A 13,334-nucleotide genomic window follows, 5' to 3' on the forward strand; every position below is an offset into this window, starting at 1 on the left:
GGCGAATGGCGGCGCTTCATTTTCGAGTTGGCCTTCTAGGCTTCGATTCTCCTCAAATTCTTTTGTTCGGATGTATTAGACGAAGCCCGGGTGTAGACTCCCATTGGTTCCTTGGGGTGACAAGGTTAGGGCATCACAAGATTTCGTGCCAGGTTCACGTATCGTTTCAAGGGTTCAACACTCACGACCGCGGCTGCGAGGTGCTGGTCCAGCAAGTACACAATCGCAAAAAAGTTGCATAAGTGTTATATCGGAGTATTATTTTATTGTACTACCTCTATAGCTTGGGCGAACTAGTACACGTTCCCCAACTAGAAATATTTTTGTACATGGGAGTATATGATAGCGGTGTGCAAAGACGGTGAGGTATCACCTTTTCCCTTTTTTTTTCAAATGTACTATTTGCCATAAACCACCCCCAGATCTCCGATATGAGCCAAGCCGGCTGAGCTCATAATCGAAAGGCATAATGAAAGGGTCCATCCTGCATTTATACGCCCGGCCGGCCGGCTCCTCCCAGGAAGCTTCCTCCGACGACAAGCACTGCACGACCGGGCCAGCGTCACGTCAGATCCTCCCTCCGCCGTCCCAGCCCCGTCCATCATCCCGTGCTCTGGCCTGCTCAGAGCTCACTCGTCCCCTCGTGTGTACAACCACTACCACGGGTGCCGACCGGCCGTCCAGATATCTCCTCCCCACCCGCGCAGCTTCCCGGAAGCTTCTCCCCCGGGATGGACATGGGGTCGCCGTCATCATCCTCTCGATCGTACCGTCCTATCCATGATGATCCGTCCTCACCTCCTCCTCCCTCCCGCTTTATACAAGAGGCCAGCCAGCGCTCGGCTTCTTGCGCCCCGTCGACGCAGATACAACGACAGCGACGACGGTTCTTCATCGACCCACTCCCGGCCGGTCGCTCGATCATCGGAGCATGGCGGACGACGGCGCTGAGGCGTACGAGGACCTGCTGCCGGTGATGGCGGGGCGGCTGGGCACGGCGGGGCTGCTGTCGGAGCTGCGGGCCGGGTTCCGGCTGCTGGCCGACCCGGCGCGGGGCGCCATCACGGCCGAGAGCCTGCGGCGGAGCGCGGGGGCCGTGCTGGGCGTGGAGGGGATGACGGCCGAGGAGGCGCAGGTGATGGTGGGCGAGGGCGACCACGACGGCGACGGCGCGCTCAGCGAGCAGGAGTTCTGCGTGCTCATGGTGCGGCTCAGCCCCGGCATCATGGCCGACGCCGAGGGCTGGCTCGAGGAGGCCATCGCCGACGAGCTGCTCCCGCCGCCGCCGCCGCCCGCGCCGGCCGCCTGAGCGGTCACCGGCATAGCTAGCCATCTCGATTGTTATGTACTACTACTTGCATCGATACTGACTTGTACGTATGTTTGTTGTATCGCCGCCGTGTAGCCGCCGTTGTTTGAGTGTTCGTACGTACATGGTGATGCTCTCCGAGGCTTTGAGCTTTGCTTTATTGATTAATTTAGCTCGTGCATGGACTTTTTAGTTCACCCAGGCCAGCAATCCTGGCTCGATCGTGCTCACACTCACCTCCGATCTTCGTTTCTGAACATTCCAATCTGGGGTAGAAGCATGCAAACTTGGTTCGGAACAGAGTGGCTGATATCATACAGGAGCATGTGTGTGATCTCACTTTTCGAAGAGCTTTTGGGGGAAGTTTGATCGAGATGCTGCCTCTGCTCATGTAACAGAGCAAGACTGCTTCTATGTATATATGTGTTTTCCAGGTCGTTCAGGAGTTGACAAAAATAATACCCTGGGATCTGGGAATCATGACGTTCTTCTCTCTATGGGGTTGTTGAATCTTCTAAGCGTTTGGTTTTTTTTTACTGGTCCCATTGCCTTAGTCTGTACGATGTAAGAGCATCTCTAACCGATCTTTCAAAAACTGTAGAAGAGTAAAGTTTCACTTTTCCTTCTTTGAACTAGATCTGACCGATTCCTTCAAAACTTTGTAGGAGTAAAAATTGGCCACCCCGACTCTTATTTTTACTCGGCGAGCAACACGATCCTTGCAGCACCGCCCGTTACGGAGCGATGTTATTGTACATCTCGGCCACCAATCAGGTGGCCAGCGTCGTACTGGTCGTGGAGCGGGAACAGGACGGCCGCACCTACAAAGTGAAGAGGCCGGTCTACTATGTTTCCGAGGTGTTATTCCTGTATAAAACGAGCTGCCCTCACTATTACTCCCTCCTTTCCGGTTTATAAGGCTCAATTCAAAAATCTCACAACCAAGGTAGATGGTGAGTGATGGAATAATTTTTGTAGTTTGCAAAAACACCCAATTAATGTTCTTGTTTTCCTCAAAAAGTATGTTTACCAATGCATTAATTGCAATGCATGCATGCATAAATTACATGCATTGGTCAATTTTCTCTTAATACTTGCATGCAATGATTTAATTCACCTTGGAATCTGAACATGTGATGGGAAACAACCAAATTGAGCCTTATAAAATGGAAAAACTAAAATTTTGAGATAAACCCTATAAACCGGAAAGGAGGGATTGCGTACGCAATTTTTATGGCATCTCGGAAACTCCAACACTATTTCCAGGAGTGCCTACTGTAGCTTCTCAAATCACCCCCTCCCCCCCGGCACGGTGACATTGTCAATAACCGGGATGCCATAGGCCGGAATGCTAAGTGGGCCATATAGCTCCTTCCCATTTGAGATCTAATATCTGCCACGTCGGCCTGTCAAATCCCAGGTGGTGGCTGATTTTGTCACGGAGCGGACGGTGGCCGAACTCTCCAAGGAGCACGCCACCTACATAAATTGGGTCATGTACTTCAAGGGATCAAGATATTCGCTGGCCTGGGTGTTGGAAATATGCCCTAGAGGCAATAATAAAGTGGTTGTTATTATATTTTCTTAATCATGATAAAGGTTTATTATTCATGCTAGAATTGTATTGACTAGAAACTTAAATACATGTGTGGATACATAAACAAATACTGTGTCCCTAGTGAATCTCTACTAGACTAGCTCGTTGATCAAAGATGGTTAAGGTTTCCTAACCATAGACATGAGTTGTCATTTGATAACGGCATCACATCATTAGTGGAATGATGGGATGGACAAGACCCATCCGTTAGCATAGCATATGATCGTTCAATTTTTGCTATTGTTTGCTTAATGTCAAATACATATTCCTTCGACCATGAGATCATGCAACTCACGGATACCGGAGGATTACCTTGCGTGCTATCAAACGTCACTTCGTAACTGGATGATCATAAAGGTGCTCTACAGGTATCTCCGAAGGTGTCTGTTGATTTGGCGTGAATCGAGATTTGGATTTGTCACTCCCTATGATGGAAAGGTATCTCTGGGCCCACAGCATCACAAGAAACTTGCAAGCAAAGTGACTAAGGAGTTAGTTATAAGATGATGTATTACGAAACGAGTAAAGAGACTTGCCGGTAACAAGATTGAACTAGGTATGAAGATACCGACGATCGAATCTCGGGCAAGTAACATATAGACGAACAAAGGGAACTACGTATGTTGTCATAAAGGTTCGACCAATAAAGATCTTCGTAGAATATGTAGGAACCAATATGGGCATTCAGGTCCCGCTATTGGTTATTGATTGAAGAAGAGTCTCGGTCATGTCTACATCATTCTCGAAATCGTAGGGTCCGCACACTTAACGTTCGTTGATGATATAGTACTATATGAGTTGTGTATGGTGGTGACCGAATGTTGTTCGCAGTCCCAGCTGAGATCACGGACATGACGAGGAGCTCTGGAATGGTACGAAGGTAAAAATTGATATAGAGGATGATAGTATTTGGTCTCCGGAAGAGTTTCAGAATGCACCGGGTATTTATCAGATCACTGGAAGGGGTTCCGAGAGGCCAGAGGGAGTTATTGGGCTTAACAGGACAAGAAGAGGGGAGCACACCAGCCCACAAGGGGGCTGGCGCGCCCACCTCATGGCCGCCGCCCCCTTGGGGTGCGCCTAAGGCTGCCTCCCCTCCTGCCTCCACCTATATATATGAGAGGAGGGGAGGGGTGCTAAAGACCACGAATCCCAAGCCGTGTGCCGGCGCCCCCTCCTCCTCTATTTCATCCTCCATCCACAACCGTTATGCTTCGTGAAGCCCTGCGGAAATAACTTCACCACCACTGTCATCACGTCGTCGTGCTTTCAGAACTCATCTACTAGTTCACCCCTCTTGCTGGATCAAGAAGGCGAGGACGTCATCGAGCTGAACGTGTGTTGAACGCGGAGGTGCCGTGCCTTCAGTGCTTGATCGGAACGGATCCTGAAGGTGTACGACTCCATCAACCGCGTTGATAAATGCTTCCACTTAGCGATCTACAAGGGTATGTAGATGCTCTCCCCCTCTCGTAGCTATGCATCTCCATGGATAGATCTTGCGTGTGCATAGAATTTTTTTTGTTTTCCATGCAACGTACCCCAATAGTGGCATCATGAGCCAGGTCTATGCATAGATGATATGCATGAGTAGAACACGAAGGAGTTGTGGGCGGTGATGTTCATATTGCTTACCACCAATGTCTTATTTTGATTCGTCGGTATTGTGAAATGAAGTGGCTCGAACCAAGCTTACAATTTCATGTACATGAGACCGGTTCCACTGACTAACATGCAACTTGTTTTGCACAGAGGTGGTTGGCGGGTGTCAGTTTCTTCCACTTTAGTTGAATCTAATTTGACTACCGCGGTCCTTGCAGAAGGTTAAATTGCAACTTGATAATCACCTTTGTGGTTTTGCGTAGGTAAGAAAGGTTCTTGCTAGTTGCCCGTAGCAGCCATGTAAAACTTGCAACAACAAAGTAGATGACATCTAACTTGTTTTTGCAGCGTATGTTGTGATGTGATATGGTCAAGACGTGATTCGATATATGTTGATGTATGAGATGATCATGTTTTGTAATAAGTTCACGACTTGCATGTCGATGAGTACGACAACCGGCAGGAGCCTTAGGGCTGTCTTTAATTATTGCATGACCTGCGTGTCAATCAGTAAGCGCCATGTAATTGCTTTAGTTTATCACTATTCATTAGCAATAGTTGTAGAAGCAATTGTTGGCGAGACGACCCTGACACAACGATGGAGATATGGTGTCCCATCGATGACGATGGGGATCATGTTGTTTCTTTGGAGATGGAGATCAAAAGCACAAGATGATGATGGCCATATCAAGTCACATATTTTTGATTGCATGTGATGTTTATCCTTTATGCATCTTATTCTGCTTAGAACGGCGGTAACATTATAAGATGATCCCTTCACTTAATTTCAAGATAAAAGTGTTCTCCCCGAGTATGCACCGTTGCTAAAGTTCATCATTACGAAGCACCTCGTGATGATCGGGTGTGATAGATTCTACGTTCACATACAATGGGTGTAAGCCAGTTTTGCACATGCAGAATACTTGGGCTGAACTTGACGAGCCTAGAATGTACAGACATGGTCTCGGAACACTGGAGTCCGAAAGGTTGAACATGAGTCATATAGTAAATATGATCAACATAGAGATGTTCACCATTGAAAACCAAGGTAGTCAGAATCCCGATTCTACTGCTAGAATCCTTCGACTTCACGACCCTACAGAAGCATGTCGATCCAAATCCCACTATGAATCCGGATCAGGTAGAATCCATGTTGGGTCGCGATCCAAATCATAGAATCCTGTACAAAATTGTACAATCCCGACTATGCTATGGACTATATCCGACTCTACTAACTTACCGAAGTCGTTTGTTTAGTTGTAGCAAAATAGCATGCCATCATCCAAACCCCTTTTCATATACCTCATGGACCTTTATTCCCCTCCCAAGTCCAAACGCTCAGCCGTAGACACCTTTGATCAAGCTCTCAGAAACCCAAGATCGAAATTGAGGATCAGGCTGGTCGACATATGGAATTGGCGTGAAAAGGAGGATGCTTCAAAATTGATTGGAGAAGGAGATCAAGACCCTTCAAGGTTTAGCACTGTCGGTCAGATAGACAAGTGATCGACTATTCCCGCACTCTAAAAAGAACATAAGTATATTTCGTGCATTGAAGGTTTAAATGTTCTACATATTTCCCTCTGATATATGTTCCATACATGCGAGCTAGATGGTAGGTTAGCCATAAAAAGAAGTGGAATACAACTAGCATTGATGTGTATGTTCTTTACTCCATATTTCGTGTCAAAACTCTCTAGAACCCATATAAATATCTTGTGTGCATACGAAATATCTTATTTGAGTAAGTCAAGTAGAATCCTCGATTCCACGACTCGATCTTACGACTCGATTCTATCCGAGGAAAACCGATCCGACTCCGAATCCCGAATCTGACTACCTTGTTGAAAACTACCCCATCTCACGTGATGATGGGACATGGGTTAGTTGATTTGGATCATGTATCACTTAAACAACTTGATGGATGTTGATTTAAGTGGGAGTTCATTAGTAATTTGATTATTTGAACTAAAATTTATCGTGAACTTTGTCTTAATAGTTTGTTGTATATCTATGTTGTGGATCAATGGCCCGTGCTACCGTTCCCTTGAATTTTAATGCATTCCTAGAGAATACTAAGTTGAAAGATGATGGTAGCAACTACACGGATGCTACCTCTTGAGCACTGCGTTGGTTTTCCCTTGAATAGGAAAGGGTGACGCAGCAAAGTAGCGTAAGTATTTCCCTCAGTTTTTGAGAACCAAGGTATCAATCCAGTAGGAGGCTACACGCAAGTCCCTCATACTGCTATGTCTTGAGCTTGCGTTGGTTTTCCTTGAAGAGGAAAGGGTGATGCAGCAATAGTAGTGGAAGTATTTCCCTCAGTTTTTGAGAACCAAGGTATCAATCCAGTAGGAGGCTCCTCAAAATTCCCACGCACCTACACAAACAAACAAAGAACTCGCAACCAACGCAATAAAGGGGTTGTCAATCCCTTCACGACCACTTGCGAAAGTGAGATCTGATAGAGATAGTATGATCAGATAAATATATTTTTGGTATTTTATAATATATATGCACAAAGTAAAGAGGCAAATAAAAGTAGATTGAAAGCTAATATGATAAAGGATAGACCCCGAGGCCATAGGTTTCACTAGAGGCTTCTCTCAAGATAGCATAAGTATTACGGTGGGTGAAAAAATTACTGTCGAGCAATTGATAGAAAAGTGAATAATTATGAGATTATCTAGGCATGATCATGTATATAGGCATCACGTCCGTGACAATTAGACCGACTCCTGCCTACATCTACTACTATTACTCCACACATCGACCGCTATCCAGCATGCATCTAGAGTATTAAGTTCATAAGAACAGAGTAACGCATTAAGAAAGATGACATGATGTAGAGGGATAAACTCAAGCAATATGATATAAATGAAGGAAATATGCCCTAGAGGCAACAATAAAGTTATTATTTATTTCCTTATATCATGATAAATGTTTATTATTCATGCTAGAATTGTATTAACCGGAAACATAATACATGTGTGAATACATAGACAAATATAGTGTCACTAGTATGCCTCTACTTGACTAGCTCGTTAATCAAAGATGGTTGAGTTTCCAAGCCATAGACATGAGTTGTCATTTGATTAATGGGATCACATCATTAGGAGAATGATGTGATTGACTTGACCCATTCCGTTAGCTTTGCACTCGATCCTTTAGTTTGTTGCTATTGCTTTCTTCATGACTTATACATGTTCCTGTGACTATGAGATTACGCAACTCCCGTTTACCGGAGGAACACTTTGTGTGCTACCAAACGTCACAACGTAACTGGGTGATTATAAAGGAGCTCTACAGGTGTCTCCGAAGGTACTTGTTGAGTTGGCGTATTTCGAGATTAGGATTTGTCACTCCGATTGTCGGAGAGGTATCTCTGGGCCCTCTCGGCAATACTCATCACTATAAGCCTTGCAAGCATTGTGACTAATAAGTTAGTTGCGAGATGAAATATTACGGAACGAGTAAAGAGACTTGCCGGTAATGAGATTGAACTAGGTATTGAGATACCGACGATCGAATCTCGGGCAAGTAACATACCGATGACAAAGGGAACAACGTATGTTGTTATGCGGTTCGACCAATAAAGATCTTCGTAGAATATGTAGGAGCCAATATGGGCATCCAGGTTCCGCTATTGGTTATTGACTAGAGAGGTGTCTCGGTCATGTCTACATAGTTCTCGAACCCGTAGGGTCCGCACGCTTAACGTTCGTTGACGATATAGTACTATATGAGTTATGTATGTTGGTGACCGAATGTTGTTCGGAGTCCCCGATGAGATCACGGACATGACGAGGAGCTCCGGAATGGTCCGGAGGTAAAGATTCATATATTGGATGATATGGTTAGGCCAAGGGGTCAGGCCCACGGGGCTATAAGTCGGTGCAAAAGGAGTTTTGCGGAGGCCAGGGGGCCAAACGCCAGAGACCCCGGCGTCTGGCCCTGGGCCAGACGCCGAGGCCCATGGTGTCTAGGCTAGACGCCAAGGATTGTGGCGTTTGGTCCTGGAGTCCGAGTGGGACTCTTTCCCTTCGGGCAAAACCGACTTTGAGGGGGCTTTTGCTCCAAGTTTCGACCCCAGGGCTCAACATATATTATAGAGGGGCGGGGCTAGCACCAAAGACACATCAAGAAACACCAAGCCGTGTGCCGGCAACCCCTTCCCCTCTAGTTTATCCTCCGTCATAGTTTCCGTAGTGCTTAGGCGAAGCCCTGCGGAGATTGTTCTTCACCAACACCATCACCACGCCGTCGTGCTGCCAGAACTCATCTACTACTTCGCCTGTCTTGCTGGATCGAGAGGGCGAGGACGTCATCGAGATGAACATGTGCTGAACGCGGAGGTGCCGTATGTTCGGTACTTGATCGGGGCGGATCGTGAAGGTGTACGACTACATCAACCGCGTTGATAAACGGTTCCGCTTAGCGATCTTCAAGGGTATGAAGATACACTCTCCCCTCTCGTTGCTATGCATCACCATGATCTTGCGTGTGCGTAGGAATTTTTTTAAAATTACTATGTTCCACAATAGTGGTATCAGAGCCAGGTTTTATGCGTAGATGTTATATGCACGAGTAAAACACAAGTGAGTTGTGGGCGATACAAGTCATACTGCTTACTAGCATGTCATACTTTGGTTCAGCGGTATTGTTGGATGAAGCAGCCCGGACCGACATTACGCGTACGCTTACGCGAGACTGGTTCTACCGATGTGCTTTGCACATAGGTGGCTGGCGGGTGTCAGTTTCTCCAACTTTAGTTGAATCGAGTGTGGCTACGCCCGGTCCTTGAGAAGGTTAAAACAACACTAACTTGACGAACTATCATTGTGGTTTTGATGCGTAGGTAAGAACGGTTCTTGATCAGCCCGTAGCAGCCACGTAAAACTTGCAACAACAAAGTAGAGGACGTCTAACTTGTTTTTGCAGGGCATGTTGTGATGTGATATGGTCAAGACGTGATGCTATATTTTGTTGTATGAGATGATCATGTTTTGTAACCAAGTTATCGGCAACTGGCAGGAGCCATATGGTTGTCGCTTTATTGTATGCAATGAAATCGCCCTGTAATTGCTTTACTTTATCACTAAGCGGTAGCGATAGTCGTAGAAGCAATAGGTGGCAAAACGACAACGATGCTACGATGGAGATCAAGGTGTCGCGCCGGTGACGATGGTGATCATGACAGTGCTTTGGAGATGGAGATCACAAGCACAAGATGATGATGGCCATATCATATCACTTATATTGATTACATCTTATTTTGCTTTGATTGACGGTAGCATTATAAGATGATCTCTCACTAAATTTCAAGGTATAAGTGTTCTCCCTAAGTATGCGCAGTTGCGAAAGTTCTTCGTGCTGAGACACCATGTGATGATCGGGTGTGATAGGCTCTACATTCAAATACAACGGGTGCAAAACAGTTGCACACGCGGAATACTCAGGTTAAACTTGATGAGCCTAGCATATACAAATATGACCTCGGAACACTGGAGACCAAAAGGTTGAGCGTGAATCATATAGTAGATATCATCAACATAGTGATGTTCACCATTGAAAACTACTCCATCTCACGTGATGATCGGACATGGTTTAGTTGATTTGGATCACGTGATCACTTAGATGATTAGAGGGATGTCTATCTAAGTGGGAGTTCTTAAGTAATATGATTAATTGAACTTTAATTTATCATGAACTTAGTCCTGATAGTATTTTGCAAATTATGTTGTAGATCAATAGCTCGCGATGTTGCTTCCCTATGTTTTTATATGTGTTCCTAGAGAAAACTAAGTTGAAAGATGTTAGTAGCAATGATGCGGACTTGGTCCGTGATCTGAGGTTTATCCTCATTGCTGCACAAAAGAATTATGTCTTTGATGCACCGCTAGGTAACAGACCTATTGCAGGAGCAGATGCAGACGTTATGAACGTTTGGCTAGCTCAATATGATGACTACTTGATAGTTTTGTGCACCATGCTTTATGGCTTTGAACCGGGACTACAAAAACGTTTTTGAAATGTCACGAAACATATATATGAGATGTTCCATGAGATGAAATTGATATTTTAGACTCATGCCCGTGTCAAGAGGTATGAGACCTCTGACAAATACTTCGCCTAAAAGATGGAGGAGAATTGCTCAACTAGTGAGCAAGTGCTGAGATTGTCTGGGTACTACAATCGCTTGAATGAAGTGGGAGTTAATCTTTCAGATAAGATAGTGATTGATAGATTTCTCTAGTCACCATCACCAAGTTAGTAGAACTTCGTGATGAACTATAGTATGTAAGGGATGACGAAAACGATTCCCGAGCTCTTCGTGATGGTGAAATTAACGAAGGTAGAAATCAAGAAAGAACATCAAGTGTTGATGATTGACAAGATCACTAGTTTCAATAAAAGGGCAAAGGGAAAGAAAGGGAAACTTCAAGTAGAATGACAAGCAAGTTGTCACTCCCGTGAAGAAGCCCAAAGTTGACCAAAGCCTAAAACTGAGTGCTTCTACTGCAAAGAAAATGGTCACTGGAAGCGGAAATACCCTGAATATTTGGTGGATAAGTAGGATGGCAAAGTGAACAAGGGTATATTTGATATACAGGTTATTGATGTGTACCTTACTAGTGTTTATAGTAGCCCCTGGGTATTTGATACTTTTTCGGTTACTAAAAAAATAGTAACTCAAAACAGGAGTTACAGAATAAACAGAGACTAGTTGAGGAGTGACGATGTGTGTTGGAAGTGATTCCAAGATTGATATGATCATCATTGCACACTCCCTATACTTTCGGGATTAGTGTTAAACCTAAATAAATGTTATTTGGTGTTTGCGTTGAGCATGAATATGATTTGATCATGTTTATTGCAATACGGTTATTCATTTAAAGTGAGAGAATAATTGTTGTTATATTTTACATGAATAAAACCTTCGATGGTCATACACCCAATGAAAATAGTTTGTTGGATCTCGATCATAGTGATACACATATACATAATATTGATGCCAAAAGATGCAAAGTTGATAATGATAGTGCAACTTATTTGTGGCACTGCCGTTTTGGTCATATCGGTGTAAAGCGCATGAAGAAACTCCATAAAGATGGACTTTTGGAATCACTTGGTTATGAATCATTCGATGCTTGCGAATCATGCCTTTTGGGCAAGATGACTAAAACTCCGTTCTTCGGAACAATGGAACGATCTACTGATTTATTGGAAATAATACATACCGATGTATGCAATCCAATGAGTGTTGATGCTCGTGGCAAGTATCATTATTTTCTATCCTTCACAGATGATTTGAGCAGATACAGGTATATCTACTTAATGAAACACAAGTCTGAAACATTTGAAAAGTTCAAAGAATTTCAGAGTGAAGTGGAGAATCATCGTAACAAGAAAATAAAGTTTCTACGATCTGATCGTGGAGGAGAATATTTGAGTTACGAGTTTGGCCTTCATATAAAATAATGTGGAATAGTTTCACAGCTCATGCCACCTGGAACACCACAATGTTATGGTATGTCCAAACATCGTAACCGCACTTTATTGGATATGGTGCGATCTATGATGAATCTTATCAATTTACCACCATCATTTTGGGGTTATGCATTAGAGACAGCTACATTCACTTTAAATAGGGCACCATCAAAATCCGGTTAGACGACGCCTTATGAACTGTGGTTTTGCAAGAAACCAAAGTTGTCGTTTCTTAAGGTTTGGGGCTGTGATGCTTATGTGAAAAAGTTTCAACTTGATAAGCTCGAACCCAAATCGGAGAAGTGTGTCTTCATAGAATACCCAAAGGAAACTATTGGGTACACCTTCTATCACAGATCCGAAAGCATGATATTCGTTGCTAAGATAGATCCTTTCTAGAGAAGGAGTTTCTCTTGAAAGAAGTGAGTGGGAGGAAAGTAGAGCTTGATGAGGTAATTATACCTTCTCCCTTATTGGAAAGTAGTTCATCACAGAAATCAGTTCCAGTGATTCCTACACCAATTAGTGAGGAAGTTAATGATGATGATCATGAAACTTCAGATCAAGTTGTTACCGAACCTCGTAGGTCTTCTAGAGTAAGATCCGCACCAGAGTAAGTACGGTAATCCTGTTTTGGAAGTCATGTTACTAGACCATGATGAACCTACGAACTATGAGAAAGCGATGATGAGCCCAGATTCCGTGAAATGGCTTGAGGCCATAAAATCTGAGATAGGATCCATGTATGAGAACAAAGTGTGTGGACTTTGGTTGACTTGCTCGATGATCAGCAAGCCAAGTTAAATAAATGGATCTTCAAGAGGAAGACGGACGCTGATAATAGTGTTACTATCTACAATGCTAGACTTGTCAAAAAAGGTTTTGACAAAGTTCAAGATGTTGAATACGATGAGATTTTCTCACTCATATCGATGCTTAAGTCTGTCCGAATCATGTTAGCAATTGCCACAATTTATGAAATTTGGCAAATGGATGACAAAACCGGATTCCTTAATGGATGTATTAAAGAAGAGTTGTATATGATGTAACCAGAAGGTTTTGTTGATCCAAAGGGTGCTAACTAAATGTGCAAGCACCAGCGATCCATCAATGGACTGGTGCAAGCATCTCGAAGTTGGAATATACGCTTTGATGAGTTGATCAAAGCATATGGTTTTTCATACAGACTTTTGGAGAAGACTGTATTTACAAGAGGGTGAGTGGGAGCTCTGTAGCATTTCTAATACTATATTTAGATGACATATTGTTGATTGGAAATGATATAGATATTCTGGATAGCATAAAAGGATACTTGAATAAGAGTTTTTCAAAGAA

At 44.0% G+C, this 13,334-nt stretch overlaps 1 protein-coding gene across 1 annotated transcript; it reads left to right on the top strand.

The window, feature by feature from the left end:
* The first annotated feature begins 651 nt into the window (after window positions 1-651).
* LOC123135842 (calcium-binding protein KIC) lies at window positions 652-1,506 on the top strand. The gene has a single exon (XM_044555073.1). It carries the CDS (start codon window positions 932-934, stop codon window positions 1,307-1,309), a length of 378 nt encoding a protein of 125 aa, XP_044411008.1. The 5' UTR covers window positions 652-931; the 3' UTR covers window positions 1,310-1,506.
* Window positions 1,507-13,334: the final 11,828 nt, after the last annotated feature.

Source organism: Triticum aestivum, chromosome 6B (genome assembly GCF_018294505.1).
Source record: "Triticum aestivum cultivar Chinese Spring chromosome 6B, IWGSC CS RefSeq v2.1, whole genome shotgun sequence".
NCBI classification, from domain to species: domain Eukaryota; kingdom Viridiplantae; phylum Streptophyta; class Magnoliopsida; order Poales; family Poaceae; genus Triticum; species Triticum aestivum.

Excerpts from the sequence above, each read along its gene's own strand:
- LOC123135842 (XM_044555073.1), top strand. The coding sequence starts at position 932 with ATGGCGGACGACGGCGCTGAGGCGTACGAGGACCTGCTGCCGGTGATG.